The sequence below is a fragment of the Schistocerca gregaria genome, chromosome 1 (assembly GCF_023897955.1).
Source record: "Schistocerca gregaria isolate iqSchGreg1 chromosome 1, iqSchGreg1.2, whole genome shotgun sequence".
Taxonomy (NCBI): domain Eukaryota; kingdom Metazoa; phylum Arthropoda; class Insecta; order Orthoptera; family Acrididae; genus Schistocerca; species Schistocerca gregaria.
In genome coordinates, this window is record NC_064920.1 from 992,620,796 (window position 1) to 992,642,945 (window position 22,150).

The 22,150-nt window shown below is 38.2% G+C and overlaps 1 protein-coding gene across 1 annotated transcript in view; it reads right to left on the reverse strand.

Annotated features, from left to right (window-relative positions):
* The window catches only part of LOC126278300 (GATOR complex protein MIOS), a 191,188-nt gene that overhangs the window by 132,190 nt on the left and 36,848 nt on the right, over nt 1–22,150 (reverse strand). Inside the window, exons 4-7 of the mRNA XM_049978316.1 lie at nt 14,745–15,014; nt 6,850–7,042; nt 4,961–5,157; nt 4,697–4,881 (exon numbers count right to left, since the gene is read on the reverse strand). Coding sequence (XP_049834273.1) covers nt 4,697–4,881; nt 4,961–5,157; nt 6,850–7,042; nt 14,745–15,014 — 845 coding nt within the window. The remainder of the gene's footprint in view (nt 1–4,696; nt 4,882–4,960; nt 5,158–6,849; nt 7,043–14,744; nt 15,015–22,150) is intronic.

Sequence of the window (22,150 nt, forward strand, 5' to 3'; positions counted from 1 at the left end):
GAACTTTTTCTGATAATTAATTACATCACATTTCTGGGTGTGGATGCCAGTAAAGACTACAAAGTTTAACATCATAAAATTATTTCAATGAATATTAATGCAGGCCATATTAAATAAACAGTGCAGTCCATTATATAGCACATGAATAAACAGTGCGTTAGTAATGTATCACATGCAGTGCATATCAAAAACTATCAAAACAACAAGTAACAATGAACTGTGTTGCCTGGGACCAGATTCTATATCTTGTCAATGTCTAAATAAGACCAGAGTAAATATTTACAAAATAGCATCATCATTACAAAGTAAAAAAATGGTAACATCTTTTCTACCAAAGCAATGCATCAAGATCGCTACTCCTGGCAACACTACTACTACAAAAAGAACCACGAAAATCTCAAGAAATAAATTACAAGACTTACCACCTAGTACAAATAGACAAGATAAGAAGGAACCACTTCACTGCTTACTTATCTCATGTCTGACACAATTGATACTGAAGTAAGCATTAATATTTGAACAATGTACACTGGGTCTGTTGTCCTTAAAGCTACATGATGAGGCTCCAACCAAGAGTTTTACAGCAGCAACATCTCATTAACAGCAGCAGGCAGTAAATTTTCAGTAGCAACTTCTCAATACCAACGGAAGTCAGTATTTCAACATTAGCAATAAAAATGATAATTTATTGGTAGTATCAGACCATGGTAAACTCTAAGTATTAAAAAATAGCAGCTTTTCTGTAGTAACAGGAGGTAGTAAGTTCTTAATAGTAACTGATGATAATAAAATCTCAGTACTAAAAGGGGCTGGTAAATTCTCAGTAGTAACAGAAGGGATTAAGTGCTCACCAATAACTGAAGATAACAATTTGTCAATAGCAACTGAATGTAATAACTTAACAGTATTAACCAAGATAATGGTTTCACCTATCAAACTGTCATTGTGAGCAGTTTCATCACTATCACAGGAAATCACACTAGCTTGTAAATCTGTAAGTACTTTCAGTTTCTATTGTTTGATCTCCATTTACTAAAACAGAATGAACTGAACTAATATTATCTGCAGATTTAACATCATTTTCTACCTTTTCTTCCACTAAATCTAAATTATCATCAAAATCATAGACCTCTTAAAATGCCCGATTCTAATCTCCTTTCCAATTTGTCCATTCTTTGATGTAACTGAAAATTTGTCTCAATGTGTTATCTATTTAGGAAAATTAGTTACATATTTGAGAAAATATGTTATCTATTCACAAAAATCTATAATCTAATTCAGAAAACTTTTCATCTATTTGGGTAATTTTTTCATTCCCTTCTGTTGGTTGATTTAAAATAAACAACTCTTTCCAAATAGCCATTTTGTTAAGTTCTAAACAATTGTAATTCAAAAAATGACAGTATTGGTATTGTGAATTAACTATAATAGCACTAATATTGTCCAATTATTAACTACATTTCCTGAACAAGGTTTTGGTTATAAATCATCTTTATAACTTCATATTCACCTAACCAGTTCAGTAAATTGATTGACAAGACCAATTGCAATTAAGAAACCACTGCACAGTAAATTGTTTCTTAAAGGAACTGAACATCCTAAGAGTTTTGATAAAGGGAACTCAAAGTTGGTACACGAACCATTGACAGTGCCTGTCCAATGTCTGCAGTTCTTGTCCACCCCTAGATACTGTTGCTGGTTGTCGTCTGCATGACACATAGCTCACAGATGCTATGTGTTGATTGCTGACTATGCCACCTGTACATATTGTGTAAAATCCGCTGCTTGCAAAATTCACACTGGCAATCACTGTTAAATTGATAGAGCACACCTAATGTGTAGAATGTCATTGCCTTCTTGAACTAATCTTCTTGCAGACTGAGCTTACATCCAATAAAATTTTACAGCATGTGAATCTTCTTCATCTGTTTACAATAACATTATAGAAAAGGTAGTTTGCTACTCAACGTAGAGGAGATGAGGAAACAATCTCTCTCTCTCTCTCTCTCTCTCTCTCTCTCTCTCTCTCCCTCTCTCTTTCTCTCTCTCTCTCTCTCTCTCTCTCTCTCTCTCTCTCTCTCTCTCTCTCTCCACTGTCTCTGCACAGATGTTCGCAGTGCGGCCCCAGTAGTCAGAGACAGTGGTCATGTGTACATGTGTTTTCTACTTTAGAAGGAGGCGTTTGGCTGAAAGCTTAAATGTATAGCTGTTTTTTGTTGTGCCTGTCTGTGACTAAACATCTCCTCTGTATGGTGAGTAACAATCTCTCCTTTTCATAACATTACCTTTATTCCATCCTGGAATTTCTTACATTTGTTTATCTACAAGCAACCTTTGATTTACTTTCACTGAAGGACATTTTAAATTTATTTCTATGTATGAAAACACTCCTTTGTACTTTCTGTTAGTTGCCAAATGTTGTTAGATGATGTGTAACAGGGCATTTTTCTTCATCTTGATTTTTTCACAATGGGCTGCTTATTAACGTTATCAAGAAAAACTTACTTTCATTTCATAATCAATATTATAAAATTGTACCCAGTTCACATATGTAGCACTTAATACCATTTTGATACATTAAATAAACAATTATCATCATTTTCAATAAACACCAACTCTTCTGTACAGTAGTGTAAATATTATGCAGATTTAATTCACATCACTTAACCGCTGTACTTATAGATCACATCAAAATAATCTCTTAAATCACTTCAGCAATTAAATATAAAACCCAATCTCCATTTCTATTTAGTATTCAAAGTATTTTGTTACTTTTATTTCATGTAGTTGCCAAGCCTTGTTAACTGTATGACAGTGCTCACATACGTGATGCCGTGTGCGACCATTACTTCATAACACATATTTAACATGAAAGCAGTGAAAATTCTTCAATCTTGTGTAACAATAATCATAAATGAAGTATTCTTCAATAAATTGTTTCTTCTCTTTTAAATGCCCAATTCTTCTCAACATGTCTCGTCTACTCTGTTACTCTTCGAATCAAAATTCTTCAGGGCAGATTCATATTTCACACACAGGAGAAGATATGCGAGTGCCTACCATGAAATTACTGGCATAGGTTTCCTTCTAAATATATCACTTATTAATTCTTCTCCAATCTTTAATACTGAAATTAACGTTCACTATTACAGATAACAATTCACGTTTATTACTAGTTGGATACATAAGTCTGAAACGAGTATAGATTTCATTCACACTAAAACAATCTGCAGATATTTTACAAAAGAATTCATACATCCATTGTCGAATAACATCCTCATTGATGACTCCTGACATTGCCTACTCCAACATTCCCCTAAGCAGTCCACAAGGTGTTGGAAGCTCCATGCAGTACTAGCTGTGACGTAAAGGTATCTGCTGGCGAACTGCAACCGCCAAAGAGTACCTCAAGCAAATAATACAAAGAAATATTTACAGCAACACATAATATCATACGTAAAAATATCCACCTGCCTATTATTCAGAAAGTGCAACCTCCCACATAAAATTAACTACCACCATGTTTATTCATTTACAGATGAAGAGGGTAAAAAAAACGTTCACACCTTTGACTTTTAAGGGAAAAATCCCAAGTTTAATTTTGCAATAATTCTGCACCCTCACAGTCTGTTGTCCAGATCTCTTCTCAATATTGCCCCTAAACAGTTAAACGATGTGATGTGCTCAAGTTATTCATCACTGAAGAGCAGTTGAACGGAATGGACAGTGTCTTGAAAGGAGGATATAACATGAACATCAATAAAACCAAAACGAGGATAATGGAATGTAGTCAAATTAAATCGGGTGATGCTGAGGGAATTAGATTAGGAAATGAGACACTTAAAGTAGTAAAGGAGTTTTGCTATTTGGGAAGTAAAATAACTGATGATGGTCGAAGTAGAGAGGATATAAAGTGTAGACTGGCAATGGCAAGGAAAGCGTTTCTGAAGAAGAGAAATTTGTTAACATCGAATATAGATTTATGTATCAGGACGTCGTTTCTGAAAGTATTTGTTTGGAGTGTAGCCATGTATGGAAGTGAAACATGGACGATAACTAGTTTGGACAAGAAGAGAATAGAAGCTTTCGAAATGTGGTGCTACAGAAGAATGCTGAAGATTAGATGGGTAGATCACGTAACTCATGAGGAGGTATTGAATAGGATTGGGGAGAAGAGAAATTTGTGGCACAACTTGACTAGAAGAAGGGATCGGTTAGTAGGACATGTTTTGAGGCATCAAGGGATCACAAATTTAGCATTGGAGGGCAGCGTGGAGGGTAAAAATCGTAGAGGGAGACCAAGAGATAAATACACTAAGCAGATTCAGAAGGATGTAGGTTGCAGTAGGTACTGGGAGATGAAGAAGCTTGCACAGGATAGAGTAGCATGGAGAGCTGCATCAAACCAGTCTCAGGACTGAAGACAACAACAACAACAACAACAAATCTTGTAATCTGATACTTAATCATTCTCTCTTCACAACTCAAAAATAAGCACGGCTTCATTGCCAAGGCACTGCAGCCCAATTGGAGTGAGGAATTGGGTTTGATGGAGTGGGTGAAAGGAAAAAGGAGGCAGGGAGATGGAGACAGGACAGAAGAAAGGACAAGTGACACTTGGGAATGAGAAGCATCCACGGAACAGTCCAAAAGTGGCAGCACTTAAATTTGATAGGGCCATCATTTAAATACTTACCTTCAGCCCATATTCATTCATAGCTCTTTTCTTCATTGTTGTGGAAATATCACCGCATAATCCATAAACTGCAAAATTTTCATTAAGTTTTTTCAGAGATCTTCCACCATGAATCCAAACTAGGTCAAATCGTGGAGAACAGTTAACTGTAATTCTTTCTGATACAATATAATCCCTGATTGATCCTGTAGAAGGAAAATGCTAATATATTCAAAATGCTAGACATATTTATGGTACACTAGTGTTCAAAGTTAATTCTCTTACCTACAGCATCAATAGCAATTAATCTGTTCTCGGAAGCAGGATGCCATGAAAATGATGTTATGCTGTGTGTACTACACGGCTGCACACTTCTCTCCAAGAGCGTTGGTTCTACTTCATCAGTTCCCACAACTGTGTGCCGAATATCATGCAGATTTATGGAGCAACTATCTCTAAGCAATGACCCCAGAAGATTACGTCTGTTGACAACGGCACAAATGTATATATAGGTGAAAGTCTCCTGTACTATATGTGTACAGGAACAGTGACTAAAACTAGTCAATCACACTGTTTAAAGAACTTACTTTGACATTTTTAAGTTCTACAAAGTGGAATAGCATTGTGAATGTCACCATGAGTAAATGTAAGACTGCTTGGAACATACAATGTGATGCTGAATGTGCTATTACTGACAGCAGTTGCTGCTGCTAATAATAATAATAATAATAATAATAATAATAATAATAATAATACACAGGAAAAATGTTAGCCAAAAAGTTCTCCTCCTTTCTATAATCATAACAGCAATTTCACATTCTACACAACACAATCATCTACAGTAACCAACAAGACTCTTCCGGAGAGACATCGAGAGCTCAACTAAATCGTATTAAAACGGTGGCCCACAAGAAAGGCAAATAAACGACATAAAATGCATCATTTGACATACAGTAGTACAAAATAAAGCTGTCGTCATCAGTCTGAAGAATGATTTGAGCATACAGTGCTTTAATAGGCATGGTTGTGTTTAAAGTGGTACGCCATTGCCTTCCTTGACCTTGAACTGACTTATCCAGCCAGATACAATGGACCTACAGTTAAATTGGATTCTGAACCATGACACAACCCTACATTCTTTGTAGCAACCAACTTTGCCAGAAGCGAAAACAGGCAGATAAAAACCCTACGAATGATTGGGGATTGAACCCAAGACCTTTGGATCTATACTCTGGCACTTTCTCAATAATCCAAAGAGTCACACCATTTGAAACGCCGGCCACTGTGGCCGAGCGGTTTTAGGCACTTCAGTCCAGAACTGCACTGCTGCTACGGTCACAGGTTGAAATCCTGCCTCAGGCAAGGATGTGTGTGATGTCCTTAGGTTAGTCAGGTTTAAGTAGTTCTAAGTCTGGGGACTGATGACCTCAGATGTTAAGTCCCATAGAGCTTAGAGCCATTTGAACCATTTGAAACAAATAAAACTGTAACAAAGGGAACCCAGTAACTGTGTTTTTGAGCCAGTTTGAAAATATGTGGCATGATATGCTGGTAATAAAATAATATTTAATGAATTATATACTCTCATACACCAAATAAGTTAACGATCTTGCCACAATGGCAACACCATCAGATCACTTAAGTTAAGCGCTGTCAGCCTGGGCTAGCATTTGGATGGGCGACCATCTGAGTCTGCCGTGTGCTGTTGGCAAATGGGGTGCAAACATCCCTTTTGATGTTAATAATGGAGCTACTTGTGAAGTGGCAGCCCCAGTCACAAAAACTGACAACAGCCGCGAGAGTGGTGTGCTGACCACATGTCCCTCCACATCCGCATTCCACATCCAGTGACGCCCATTGGTAGAGGATGACAAAGCAGTCGGTCAGTACTGTTGGGCCTATATAGATCTGTTCAGCCAGTGATATGCCAAATAGCATGTCTCTAGTATGTCATAAATGAGCTCGTAAATAATCTAGGCAATTATCAAGGCAGAAACATTTCTATGTACCACTTACTATGTATTGACTGAAAAATTACTTGCTAGTGATAAGACAGGCACAAAGAGCTGTATTACGTCGTCTTTACTTGGCCAGCATTTTCAGATGTAAGTACTAGTGCTGAATAGTAAATATAAGGCCCAATGTAAGTCCTACAGACATCAAGAGCAACAAACCTGGTAGGACACCATAAAATCTTTGTGACAGGTTTCCCTTGATTTAGTGTGAGCACAGGCTTCTCAAAGTTTCTAAGGTCCCAAATATATATCTGGTTTTCAATAAATGATGCTAACTGGTTTTCCATGTGTGGATCAATACAGACACCAAACACAGCTTTTGTGTTAGTTGCGTTCACTGCTCTGTTCGAATCTGCAAGATAGAAGCATACATATGGCCACAATTTCAACACTATGTATATCGAAAAAAAATAGTTTTAACTCTCTCTCTGGTACTATATAAATAGAGAAGAACTACTTAATTAATATTTAGAGTGATCACTTGAAAACTTTGCCCTTAAATATGAAATATGAGTCTGCTTATAATACTTTCCCCACAGTCAACAAGAATATTGAATTCTAGAGCATAATTATTGTTCTGACCCAATGCTGCAAAAAATTGCTAATGCTATAGTAATTTTAGTGCAGTCGCTAATACAAAGCGACACACTGTCATTAAATACATCATTTTAATATATTAGTTTTTTCAGTCATTTGCATGTTCCATAGTTCACATGTATAACTTCTATTGAAATGCTGTGGAATGATTCAGTTTACAAGGTAAGTATACTTGGCGCGTTTGTGCGCAAGGCTGTGTGCTGGTCATTTGGAGGACACTAAACAGCAGGGCAGTTTAAATTTAATAAACATTATTTTTAATTATTTATTACATACACTAATGAAAAAGGCTGCATCTAAGTTTCTACATAAACAATTAAATAAAAATATTTTTTTGTGCAAGTCATTTAATTGTTTCTGATGTGTACAATTTTTTCCACGGGTAAATGTTCATGAAAAACAGAATATACTGCAGTCTTTGATATACCTAAAGAAGCATCCCTCTCAAGTAAGTTACATGTTGATCCTCTTCAATCATGTTGTGCTCAGCCTCACAGATTTTTGGAACAATAACTAATTTTGGTTTACCTTAACAAAATTCATCACTAGAAGAATCACAACATTGACAACTGGTTACCAAAAGTTGAACAAAATGATTTAAGGTAGTGATGTTAAGCTAGGCCTTTACAAAATCGTCGTCATCATCATCATCATTTAAGACTGATTATGCCTTTCAGAATTCAGTCTGGAACATAGCCCCCTTATAAAATTCCTCCACGATCCCCTATTCAGTGCTAACATTGGTGCCTCTTCTGATATTAAACCTATTACTTCAAAATCTTTCTTAACCGAATCCAGGTACCTTCTCCTTGGTCTGCCCCGACTCCTCCTACCCTCTACTGCTGAACCCATGAGTCTCTTGGGTAACCTTGCTTCTCCCATGCGTGTAACATGGCCCCACCATCTAAGCCTGTTCATCCTGACTGCTACATCTATAGAGATCATTCCCAGTTTTTCTTTGATTTCCTCATTGTGGACACCCTCCTGCCATTGTTCCCATCTACTAGTACCTGCAATCATCCTAGCTACTTTCATATTCGTAACCTCAACCTTGTTGATAATGTAACCTGAATCCACCCAGCTTTCGCTCCCATACAACAAAGTTGGTCGAAAGATTGAACGGTGCACAAATAACTTAGTCTTGGTACTGATTTCCTTCTTGCAGAAGAGAGTAGATCGTAGCTGAGCGCTTACTGCATTAGCTTTGCTACACCTCACTTCCAGTTCTTTCACTATGTTGCCATCCTGTGAGAATATGCATCCTAAGTACTTGAAACTGTCCACCTGTTCTAACTTTGTTCCTCCTATTTGGCACTCAATCCGTTTATATTTCTTTCCCACTGACATTACTTTCGTTTTGGAGATGCTAATCTTCATACCATAGTCCTTACATTTCTGATCTAGCTCTGAAATATTACTTTGCAAACTTTCAATCGAATCTGCCATCACAACTAAGTCATCCGCATATGCAAGACTGCATATTTTGTGTTCACATATCTTGATCTCACCCAGCCAGTCTATTGTTTTCAACATATGATCCATAAATAATATGAACAACAGTGGAGACAGGTTGCAGCCTTGTCTTACCCCTGAAACTACTCTGAACCATGAACTCAATTTACCGCCAACTCTAACTGCTGCCTGACTATTCCATAATCTCATAGAACAGACAATAACTTCCTCCTAGGAACCCGGTCATATGCCTTTTCTAGATCTATAAAGCATAGATACAGTTCCCTGTTCCACTCATAACACTTCTCCATTATTTGCCGTAAGCTAAAGATCTGATTCTGACAATCTCTAAGAGGCCTAAACCCACACTGATTTTCATCCAATTGGTCCTCAACTAATACTTGCACTTTCCTTTCAACAATACCTGAGAAGATTTTACCCACAACGCTGATTAAAGAGATACCTCTGTAGTTGTTACAATCTTTTCTGTTTGCATGTTTAAAGATTGGTGTGATTACTGCTTTTGTCCAGTCTGATGGAACCTGTCCCGACTCCCAGGCCATTCCAATTATCCTGTGTAGCCATTTAAGCCTTTACAAAAATCATGTAAAATCATCCCATTAATGTCTTCACACAAAATTTACAGTTTTTCACAAAACTGTTTCTTTACACACTGACCATACATAAACATCAGCTACTTTTCAAGCTAGCATTGTTTTAACAATAACAACTTTTTAAAAAAAAAAAAAAAAAGTTGCATTTCAGCATCATCATTTCGTGTATAAACTTAATAGGCAAGCCTCATAATACGGGCAGACATATTTAACAAGGAGCAGCATATTTTAAATATTTCAACTGGTCATACAATTAATCCAACTCTCCTGTCTTCTTTTTAAACACATTTCATTATATTATGCCCTTCATTAAATTTTTCAATTGCACAGATTTTATATTTCAGTAATATGTCTATACACTGAGCTGTACCTGACAGACAGTGTGTCAGATTCAAGTACAGACTGCAAAAATGGGCAGGGGCACCACAAATTACCAGTTAAAGCACTTGCAACCTACGTCCTCAATTATTTGCTTGACGTATTCCAATCTCTGTCTTCCTCTACAATTTTTGCCCTCTACAGCTCCCTCTAGTACCACGGAAGTCATTCCCTCATGTCTTAGCAGATGTCCTATCATCCTGTCCCTTCTCCTTATCAGTGTTTTCCACATATTCCTTTCCTCTCCGATTCTGCGTAGAACCTCCTCATTCCTTACCTTATCAGTCCACCTAATTTTCAACATTCGTCTATAGCACCACATCTCCAATGCTTTGATTCTCTTCTGTTTCGGTTTTCCCACAGTCCATGTTTCACTACCATACAATGCTGTACTCCAGACGTACATCCTCAGAAATTTCTTCCTCAAATTAAGGCCGGTATTTGATATTAGTAGACTTCTCTTGGCCAGAAATGCCTTTTTTGCCATAGCGAGTCTGCTTTTGATGTCCTCCTTGCTCCATCCGTCATTGGTTATTTTACTGCCTAGGTAGCAGAATTCCTTAACTTCATTGACTTCGTGGCCATCAATCCTGATGTTAAGTTTCTCGCTGTTCTCATTTCTACTACTTCTCATTAGCTTCGTCTTTCTCTGATTTACTCTCAAACCATACTGTGTACTCATTAGACTGTTCATTCCGTTCAGCAGATCATTTAATTCTTCTTCACTTTCACTCAGGATAGCAACGTCATCAGCGAATCGTATCATTGATATCCTTTCACCTTGTATTTTAATTCCACTCCTGAACCTTTCTTTTATTTCCATCATTGCTTCCTCGATGTACAGATTGAAGAGTAGGGGCGAAAGGCTACAGCCTTGTCTTACACACTTCTTAATATGAGCACTTTGTTCTTGATCGTCCACTCTTATTATTCCCTCTTGGTTGTTGTACATATTGTATATGACCCGTCTCTCCCTATAGCTTACCCCTACTTTTTTCAGAATCTCAAAAAGCTTGCACCATTTTATATTGTCGAATGCTTTTTCCAGGTTGACAAATCCTATGAACGTGTCTTGATTTTTCTTTAGCCTTGCTTCCATTATTAGCCGTAACGTCAGAATTGCCTCTCTCGTGCCTTTACTTTTCCTAAAGCCAAACTGATCGTCACCTAGCGCATTCTCAATTTTCTTTTCCATTCTTCTGTACATTATTCTTGTAAGCAGCTTCGATGCATGAGCTGTTAAGCTGATTGTGCGATTGTCAGCTCTTGCCATCTTCGGAATTGTGTGGATGATGCTTTTCCGAAAGTCAGATGGTATGTCGCCAGACTCATATATTCTACACACCAACGTGAATAGTCGTTTTGTTGCCATTTCCCCTAATGATTTTAGAAATTCTGATGGAATGTTATCTATCCCTTCTGCCTTATTTGACGGTAGGTCCTCCAAAGCTCTTTTAAATTCCGATTCTAATACTGGATCCCCTATCTCTTCTAAATCGACTCCTGTTTCTTCTTCTATCACATCAGACAAATCTTCACCCTCATAGAGGCTTTCAATGTATTCTTTTCGCCTATCTGCTCTCTGCTCTGCATTTAACAGTGGAATTCCCATTGCACTCTTACTGTTACCACCATTGATTTTAATGCCACCAAAGGTTGTTTTGACTTTCCTGTATGCTGAGTCTGTCCTTCCGACAATCATATCTTATTCGATGTCTTCACTTTTTTCCTGCAGCCATTTCGTCTTAGCTTCCCTGCACTTCCTATTTATTTCATTCCTCAGCGACTTGTATTTCTGTATTCCTGATTTTCCCAGAACATGTTTGTACTTCCTCCTTTCATCAATTAACTGAAGTATTTCTTCTGTTACCCATGGTTTCTTTGCAGCTACCTTCTTTGTACCTATGTTTTCCTTCCCAACTTCTGTGATGGCCCTTTTTAGAGATGTCCATTCCTCTTCAACTCTGCTGCCTACTGCGCTATTCCTTATTGCTGTATCTATATTGTTAGAGAACTTCAAACGTATCTCGTCATTCCTTAGAACTTCTGTATCCCACTTCTTTGCGTATTGATTCTTCCTGACTAATGTCTTGAACTTTAGCCTACTCTTCATCACTACTATATTGTGATCTGAGTCTATATCTGCTCCTGGGTACGCCTTACAATCCAGTATCTGATTTCGGAATCTCTGTCTGACCACGATGTAATCTAATTGAAATCTTCCCATATCTCCCAGCCTTTTCCAAGTATACCTCCTCCTCTTGTGATTCTTGAACAGGGTATTCGCTATTACGAGCTGAAACTTGTTACAGAACTCAATTAGTCTTCTTCCTCTTTCATTCCTTGTCCCAAGCCCATATTCTCCTGTAACCTTTTCTTCTACTCCTTCCCCTACAACTGCATGCCAGTCGCCCATCACTATTAGATTTTTGTCCCCCATTACATACTGCATTACCCTTTCAATATCCTCATACACTTTCTCTATCTGTTCATCTTCAGCTTGCGACGTCGGCATGTATACCTGAACTGTCGTTGTCGGTGTTGGTCTGCTGTCGATTCTGATTAGAACAACCTGGTCACTGAACTGTTCACAGTAACACACCCTCTGCCCTACCTTCCTATTCATAATGAATCCTACGCCTGTCATACCATTTTCTGCTGCTGTTGATATTACCCGATACTCATCTGACCAGAAATCCTTGTCTTCCTTCCACTTCACTTCACTGACCCCTACTATATCTAGATTGAGCCTTTGCATTTCCCTTTTCAGATTTTCTAGTTTCCCTACCACATTCAAGCTTCTGACATTCCACGCCCCGACTCGTAGAACATTATCCTTTCGTTGATTATTCAATCTTTTTCTCATGGTAACCTCCCCCTTGACAGTCCCCTCCCTGAGATCCGAATGGGGGACTATTCCGGAATCTTTTGCCAATGGAGAGATCATCATGACACTTCTTCAACTACAGGCCACATGTCCTGTGGATACACGTTACATGTCTTTAATGCAGTGGTTTCCATTGCCTTCTGCATCCTCATGTCGCTGATCATTGCTGATTCTTCCGCCTTTAGGGGCAATTTCCCACCCCTAGGACAAGAGAGTGCCCTGAACCTCTATCCGCTCCTCCGCCCTCTTTGACAAGGCCGTTGGCAGAATGAGGCTGACTTCTTATGCCGGAAGTCTTCGACCGCCAATGCCGATTATTTATCAAAATTTAGGCAGTGGCAGGGATCGAACCCGGGACCGAAGACGTTCTGATTATGAATCAAAGAGGCTACCCCTAGACCATGGCTACTATCAATGTACATCAAAAGACACAGAGGTTAGCAAAGATTCAAAATCTGCCTGGACTGATGTGCCATAGCATATGCTGACAGAAAGGTCACAGTACAACACAGATCACGTATCAAGATGGTTCCCTTATTATTATGGTGACTCATGGTGTCAACATCATGATGCAAGTCTGACATAATGAGCTACACACTATCAGGTTAGTATGTCTAATTCAATTTACTGTGAGTGTGGGTACAAACAGTAAACACTACTCAACCTCAGCACAGTATAGGATACAGTGAACTTTAAAATCATAATATTTTTTTACACATTCACCCAATGATCTGAAATGCCTACAGACGATAAGAATAACTTTGAAGGCAATATTACATCTACTTCATTAACAATTTAAACAATGGAAAGTCCAGAGCAAACCAGCAACAATATGAAAAAGATAGATTGCTGTTTACTACACAGAGGAGGCGTTGAGCTACAGACAGGTGCAATGCAGCAACTGAAGCCTTTTCATTGTGTCTGTCTGCAACTCAACACCTACCCTATGCCATGCATAGCAATCTATTCTTTTTATATTGTTGTTATCATCATTTTTATCTGTACAAGTGTAACTGTGTTATTTTCCTGTAATTTTAAATCTAAAATGAAGTTCACTTAGCATTATCATGGGCTAAATTGGTCTACAGATAACTTTGAGAGTTATCTGTGTAGCCACAGAACCAACTGAAACACCTACCTGTTGACTAACCTGAGATGATCTACAATACTATGATGACATCATCCATGGAACATGTAACAGTTAAAACTAAATTACACTAACAGTCCTCTGGCTTATGTCATATGTTCGCCATAAATAAAATGTTAATGCCATGTATTTTATCACTGTTTAGAAAATGCTATTAGTCCTAATAACTGCAGTCCACTTGTTACTGAATCCTATAATTTTAGTGGAGCCAAGATGTCTACATTCCCTTATCCTAGCATCGTATCACCTTGTCCCGCAATTATAAGCGACATCTTCCACTCACATCACTCACATGCTGTCTATATTGACAATTTGTTTCTTCCTTATTTCTCTTTAGCCCTTAATGAAGGAACTATAGCTTCAAAGACTGGAGGTTCAGTGTGAGCTTTTGTACACTGGCACCCACAAGCCTCCAAGCTTCCACTGACACTTTTTGGGCAACATCACAATTTGTAAGATAATGTGAAATATGTGTAGCCAAGGATAGTTCATTTGAGAAAACTATAACGTCTGGCTATCACCTATTTTCACGAGATCACGTACGCACATGAACATGGACCCTTCCCCCCCTCACACACACACACACACACACACACACACACACACACACACACACACCGGATTCACAACAGATGGCTCCCTCTTAAGCTGAGGTCTGAGTGAAGCACCCCTTGTTTCTCACCTACCCCAATCTGTTCCTCTTCCCTCCCCAAAGAAGAAAATAATAGCTCTCAAACCTAAGACAGCTTTTTGTTTTCTGTACTTTTATATAGGTCTGTCACAAGTATACAAACTTTTGACACCTGAAGTTTAATTACATGCCAGCTGCTCTTTCACCTTGTAATTTTATAGCACAAAATGTTTGTAATTTTGATTGGATAATGCAGTGAGTTTTGAAAAATAAATCTGAAATGAAACATGTCAATATAAATTCTTCAGAGCTATACCAAGAACATAGATATAAACCAAATGAACTCACCCCTGATGTCAAATACTTTCAAATGTTTACTGTTCATTCCTAAGACAATATTTCTTGGCTGTAACCAGGCTAATGAGTGAGTTGTCTCTGACAGCCCCAGTTCTGCACAAGGCCGAACACTGTCAGGCATCTGCTGTTGCAAATGACATCTGGTTAAGTCCCAAACCAACAGTGAGTGGTCAGCTCTGTTTTTGTCTAAACCAACAGCAAGTAAATTGCTATCCACAGGACTCCAAGCAACACCATTGCATTGTCTTGAATGTCTTGGGACTGCAAAAAATAAATTATAGTGAGATGGAGGAACAGTGGAGTAATAATACATTTCATCAGAAAGCATACAATCCATCCATTCAAAAAATATTTATAAAGCTTGCTAACAATACAAAGAACACATCTAAAGAAGCTATTTAATTCTGGGACTTAACCACTAATTTGCATCAATAATATCTTTTTGTGGATTTACAGTTTTTATCCAAAAGTAAAGAAACAGAAAAGTTGAAAATGTACAGCAGATTTTAAGTTTGCATATCACTGAGAAGGTAAATATTACATTGCAGAAATTTCACAATTAGCTACAACTTTCAATGGTAAACCAACATGAGCATTTCTAAAGTAACATCTGTACTGAGTTGTTAAAGATAAATTGAACTTAATATGAATGTGTTACTGAGAACTGAAAATGCTAGGCACTACAACATTTTGCTACAATGTAATATTTGGGTATCTTGCAACTAACAATGTTAAATCCCAATATGAAATTTTAAAATATATGCTAAGGTTCAAACATACACTGAGTAAAAGTGGATTTGTGTATACCTGCAAATTTTCCCTCATTTATATGCGCAAAGAGAGTCAATCACATACAGCAAAAGTTGTGTCACCTTGGGTTGCTATAAACGTCAAAAACTTTCTTTCCTGATCTCGTGCAGTGAGGATTCTACTTATTCAAGTATTTAAAACAAATATTACTCTTATCACTGCCTGAAAATGTTCCAACTCCAAACATAAAACTAGTTACAGTCACAGTGGGCTCTGAATAACAAAAAGGATGAACACCTAACCACCTGAACATTTCCTCTGAAGTTTAATCAGGACCAATCTGTAAAATGGCCCTATCTTTCTGTTTGTCCTGTAAACAACACACCCATGCCATTCAACTAAGTTGGCTACATTCAGCTGTCTTTTCTATCTCTCACAGCACCAACTATTGTACAACACCCGACAACTTAGAGGTGATGCCAAATCAGGGTTGCCACAAGTTTCCCCAAATGACATTCCCTGATTTACAGACAAGTTTCAGCATTTTTCCCTGATAAATTTTGAGATCCCAAGGGTACATAAAGACATAAGCTGACAACAAAAGGTAAGGACTTTCGAATTTCACCCCCTTGTGAGCAAAAATTTTAAGTACTAATATCAACATCTTTTGCAATGAACTGTCTTTAGATGGAGAAAGCAGGCCAAATGACATATGTGTTTCATTAAGACCACTGTTTTTATTTTATTTCAATAGAATGAAACACATTTGGTGACAAAAATATGCATTTCCTTGGAGTCAAAAGACATATTTAAAATATCTTCCCTTGACTTCAAAAAAAACCTCAGAAAAATGTAGACATCTTGAAAGAAGTGTATAAAGGGGGAAGAGCTGTGTAAACCGACACTATAGGTGACCAATAAAATGTCAGTTTTACTATGTTATTGTCAGTTATTACCCACTGTGTAATGTCTATTATTTTACAGGTATTGTGTGATTTTTCTTTCAAGGAATATATGAGTACATAGTGTACAAACCACCAGCCACTGCCACAATTTTCTTCTTCTTTTCATCCACACTTTCTAAAATATAAACTACTTTCTAGGTGCCAAAATGTACTAGAATAAATAAAATGTCTATAAAATGCTGCACTGTACAATGCACTTGTGGTGAGACAGTCGCAGTTCCTGAATCCATTGCACTAGGCCTCTGGCCTGGCCTGGAGCACCGCAGTCCCAGGTCCTTGGATAAACCACTAAAATCCTCCACATTGTCCCAAACACAAACAGACCCAGCCTGTGGGTAGGTCAGTGAAACTAGATCCAACAGGTAGGGCTTGCACATTGGTGGGAAACGACGGGCTTCAGGTCAGCTGAAATGCTTCAGATCAGCTGAAATGGCTGCAGTTTTGCCCCGTCATGGAAGTCTACTTGTGTGGACAGCTATTTATATGTCACAGACACCATGTTGATAAAATGAGACCACAGTGATTAATCTGTGCAAACAGATAACTTGCATAAAATACTCAGAGAATCAGTACTAACAAGGATAGGTAGCAACTCACCACAAAGGTGATCTCTGAGCCGCACACAAGTATGTTGAAAAGACAATCACACTCTCACAGCTAAATTTTTGGCCATAGCCTTTGTCAGAAAACTAGAGCACATACACAATCACACAATCTCCCAGACATAACTCATGCACACTTGACTGCCATCTCTGGCCGCTGTGTCAGTGATCATTTAGAATCAGATCCAAGCAAACCACTCCTGTTGTCTATTGGTCACACCTCGTATACACGCAGACTGACAGGATTCGAACCCAGGTCTCCTGCTCAGCAGACAGATGCGCTAAACACTATGCCACCCTGACACAGTGGCTGTGTACAACTGCATGGTCTACCCTAGCACCCCCAAATCCCCATACACACCTCAGCCCATCTGATAATCCTCCAAAACTGGAACAGCACTGCAAAGGCTCTTCAACTGCATTGGAATAGCATCATGGCATCAAACAAAACAGGGGATCCTACCTGAAACCTATGCATAGCTGCTTTAATCGAATGAAACTATATGGTTCCAGAGACGATTATCAAGTCTCAAACATTTGTGATGTATGTACGTATACTGATGAGACAAATGAAAATTTATACCAAGGCTGTGATTCAAACTCGGGTCTCCTGCTCACCAGGCAGATGCACTAAGCACTACGTCACCCTGGTGCCCTTGGAACAAATGTTCATTCGTCTGCAATGCTATTCAAGTTTAGGGGGAATATAAAATGGGCTGAGATGTAAATGGGAATTTGGACTGAGGAGGGAGAAATGCATTCGTTGCTTCAGTCTACATATACTGTATACATCTTTGATAATGATGATGACAATGTAAAAGAATCTCCAAGTAACAGTTCTCAGTCAAGTAAGTCAACTGGTACAAAACATTCATCTGTCTCTAAAAGCAATGAAAATTCTTCAAAATCTGACTTCTTCATAGTAAGAATGAATTATCTCGTAAAAATGCATGTTTCAGTGACACATTTCCCTGGAAGGAAAGTGATTTTCGGCCATTTGTGCATGCATTTGATGATTCAGCTTCAAGACACGAGCACTGATTAGGTCAAACTTACAGCATTCTGTCATTTTTCCTTGTATTTTTAACAGAAGACCTGATGAAATCTTTTGCAGATGAAACAAAAAGATTTTATTTACACAATGAGGTGACAAAAGTCATGGGATATTTCCAAATATTGTGTTGGTCCTCCTTTTGCCCAGCATAATAAGCGCAAAAATGTTAATGGTGCAGGATGTTGCGCACAAAGCGACGTCTCAATTATGCCCTGTAAATGTTCAATGGGATTCATGTCAGGCAATCTGGGTGGCCAAATCATAAGCGCAAACTGCCCAGAATTTTCTTCAAACCAATCACAAACAACTGTGGCCCAATGATGTGACATTGCTGTTTGGGAACATGAAGTCCACGAATGGCTGTAAATGGTCTCCAAGTAACCAAACATAATGACTTCCAATCAATGACGGTTCAGTAGGACCAGAGGACCCAGTCCATTCCATGTAAACACAGCCCACACCATTATGGAGCCTCCACAAGCATGGACAATGCCTTATTGAAACTTGAGTTCATGGCTTTGTGGGGTCTGCACCAAACTCGAACCCTACCATCAGCTGTTACCAACTGAAATATCAGGACTCAGCTGACCAGGACTCAGCCCTCCTGTCTTCTAGGGTCCCACAGATATTGTTTCAATCCCAGGAAAGGTGCTGCAGGTGATATCATGTTGTCAGCAAAGGCACTCACATCAGTTGTTTGCTGCTATAGCCGATTAACGCCAAATTTTGCCACACTGTCTGAATAGATACTTTTGTCTACATCCCACATTTATTTCTGCAGTTATTTCATGTAGTTTTTATGTCTGTTAGAACTGACAACTGTATGCAAATTCTGCTGCTCTCGGTTGTTAAGTGAAGGCCACTGACCACAGAGTTGTCCATGGTGATAAATAATGCCTGAAATTTGGTATGCTTGGCACACTCTTGGCACTGTGGATCTTGGAATATTGAATTCCTTAACAATTTCCAAAATGGAATGTCCCATGCATCTAGCTACAACTACCATTCCATGTTCAAAGTCTGTTAATTCCTGTTGTGTAGCCATAACCATATTAGAAACCTTTTCACATGAATCAGCTGGGTACAAATGACATCTCCACCAATGCACTGCCCATACATACCTTGTGTACATGATATTATCACGATTTGTATAGGTGCATATCGTTATCCTATGACTTTTGTCACCTCAGTGTATACCAATGCAAATATAGGAGAATCAGTGCAGTGTCAATTGTAAGTGTAGGAATAAAAAGGATTTGAGGGACTCTATTCCTTCATTACTAGTTGACTGCTTATGACTCATATAAGAAAACTGAAAATTAGTAACTGCTGGTCCAGGGACTACACTTTGTCACACAGTTTTCAGAGAAATTATGTGCAGATATCATTTTCTTTTAATTTTGAAAATGCTTCATTTAGTGACAACTCTGCTAGCAATGAAGAAAACAAGTTCTTCAAAATTAGAAACATTGGTGATAAAATTCAAACAATTCTAGAGCTCTGAATTGATGAACTCCTACTGTTGTTTAGAGGGTGATTATCTTTCAAACAGTATATTCTATTGAAAAGAAGTAGGTTTGGAGTAAGAAATTAGATGAAAAACAAATAAAAAAGGAAAATTACATTTTTAGCTTCAACTGTGCTGGTCCCAAGCCTGAATTCAAAAGAAGAATGGAAAAACAGTATTACGAAAAGAATGCGTTGCTACTCAGCAATAGAAGGGGCGCATAGCTGCAGACAGGCACAATGAAAAGACTGCTAAACATTTAAGCTTTCAGAAAAAAAATGTGAAAAACATACATAGAAGATGTGAACAGTACTCAAACACTTAGAGATCCTGAGTTTGAAACTTTTCTCCAGGTGAATTACTGTGCTCACAAACAAAAAACGTCACATATATCAGATTCTGTAAATATGTGAAGTACAAGAACCAAAAGTACAGCATTCAGCATGTCAATAAAAGAAAATTATATACACTCACTTATTCCTGATATGAAACTGTTATTCAAACACCAATGAAAAGTATTTGGAAACTTTGATTACCTGGCTTTAGAGGTTGTCTAGAGAATTTTATTGTGTTTGTTGTTGTTGTTGTTGTTGCAGTCTTCAGTCCTGAGACTGGTTTGATGCAGCTCTCCATGCTACTCTATCCTGTGCAAGCTTCTTCATCTCCCAATACCTACCGCAACCTACATCCTTCTGAATCTGCTTGGTGTATTCATCTCTTGGTCTCCCTCTACGATTTTTACCCTCCACGCTGCCCTCCAATACTAAATTGGTGATCCCTTGATGCCTCAGAACATGTCCTACCAACCAATCCCTTCTTCTTGTCAAGTTGTGCCACAAACTTCTCTTCTCCCCAAACCTATTCAATACTTCCTCATTAGTTATGTGATCTACTCATCTAATCTTCAGCATTCTTCTGTACCACCACATTTCGAAAGCTTCTATTCTCTTCTTGTCCAAACTATTTATCGTCCATGTTTCACTTTCATACATGGCTACACTCCATACAAATACTTTTAGAAAAGACTTCCTGACACTTAAATCTATACTCGATGTTAACAAATTTCTCTTCTTCAGAAACGCTTTCCTTGCCATTGCCAGTCTACATTTTATATCCTCTCTACGCCGACCATCATCAGTTATTTTGCTTCCCAAATAGCAAAACTCCTTTACTACTTTAAGTGTCTCATTTCCTAATCTAATTCCCTCAGCATCACCCGACTTAATTCGACTACATTCCATTATCCTCGTTTTGCTTTTGTTGATGTTCATCTTATATCTTCCTTTCAAGACACTGTCCATTCCATTCAACAGCTCTTCCAATTCCTTTTCTGTGTCTGACAGAATTACAATGTCATCGGCAAACCTCAGAGTTTTTATTTCTTCTCCGTGGATTTTAATACCTACTCTGAATTTTTCTTTTGTTTCCTTTACTGCTTGCTCAATATACAGATTGAATAACATCTGGGAGAGGCTACAACCCTGTCTCACTCCCTTCCCGACCACTGCTTCCCTTTCATACCCCTCGACTCATAACTACCATCTGGTTTCTGTACAAATTGTAAATAGCCTTTCGCTCCCTGTATTTTACCCCTGCCACCTTTAGAATTTGAAAGAGAGTATTCCAGTCAACATTGTCAAAAGCTTTCTCTAAGTCTACAAATGCTAGAAACATAGGTTTGCCTTTCCTTAATCTTTTTGCAGAAGAGATATTGCACTGGCATAGACGAACAGGAAAGGTTTGAATTCTCCACTTCTACGGCATTTATTTTGTAACTTCTGTTCAAAAAAGTAACACTTACGCATCACAACATCAAAGGATGCTTCATGCATGCAGTCGTCCATTTCTAATATACAAGAAGTAAATAGAAATTAAACTTTAATCACTCGCTTTTGAGAAAAAGGCTAACATTCACAATTTTACTAAAACATTAAAACAAACATTAAAGATACTGAAGTGTTGCTCTAGCAATGCTTTCCCTGATATCTCTAACCTGCAGCCCACAGGTCTTTCATCAGTCAAATTCAAGTAACGCCTGCTATTTCCAGCTTTGTTTTAAGAAGAGAACATTTTCAGATTTTTTTCTCAAAGGTAGCTGTTATGCAACAATTTCTCGTTCATTGCTGAAACACTATGTTGCTTTTCTTTTAGTCTGTTTCTCTGTGCTAGTAATGAGCAACTAGGTTAATGTCTTCTTCTGGACATATTCTGCATATATTAAGTCTTTCAAACAACAGAAACTGCAGATAGAAATATCAAAAACATAGTAAAAGACAGATTGATACTTACTGTAAAGAAGACAAGTCAAGTTGCAGACAGACACGATTAAAAGAAACTCGTATAAAGCTTTTGGCCACAGCCTTTGTTCATTAAAAGATAAATCCCAGCCTCAACCTATGGTAACACACTGTCCTCAAACCCTCCACCAACAGTTTCCACCCCCCGAGCCATATCATTCCCTCCTCGTTCTCATCTCCCGCCCCATTTATTTGCAGCCCTCTCCCAACACATGCGCCCAT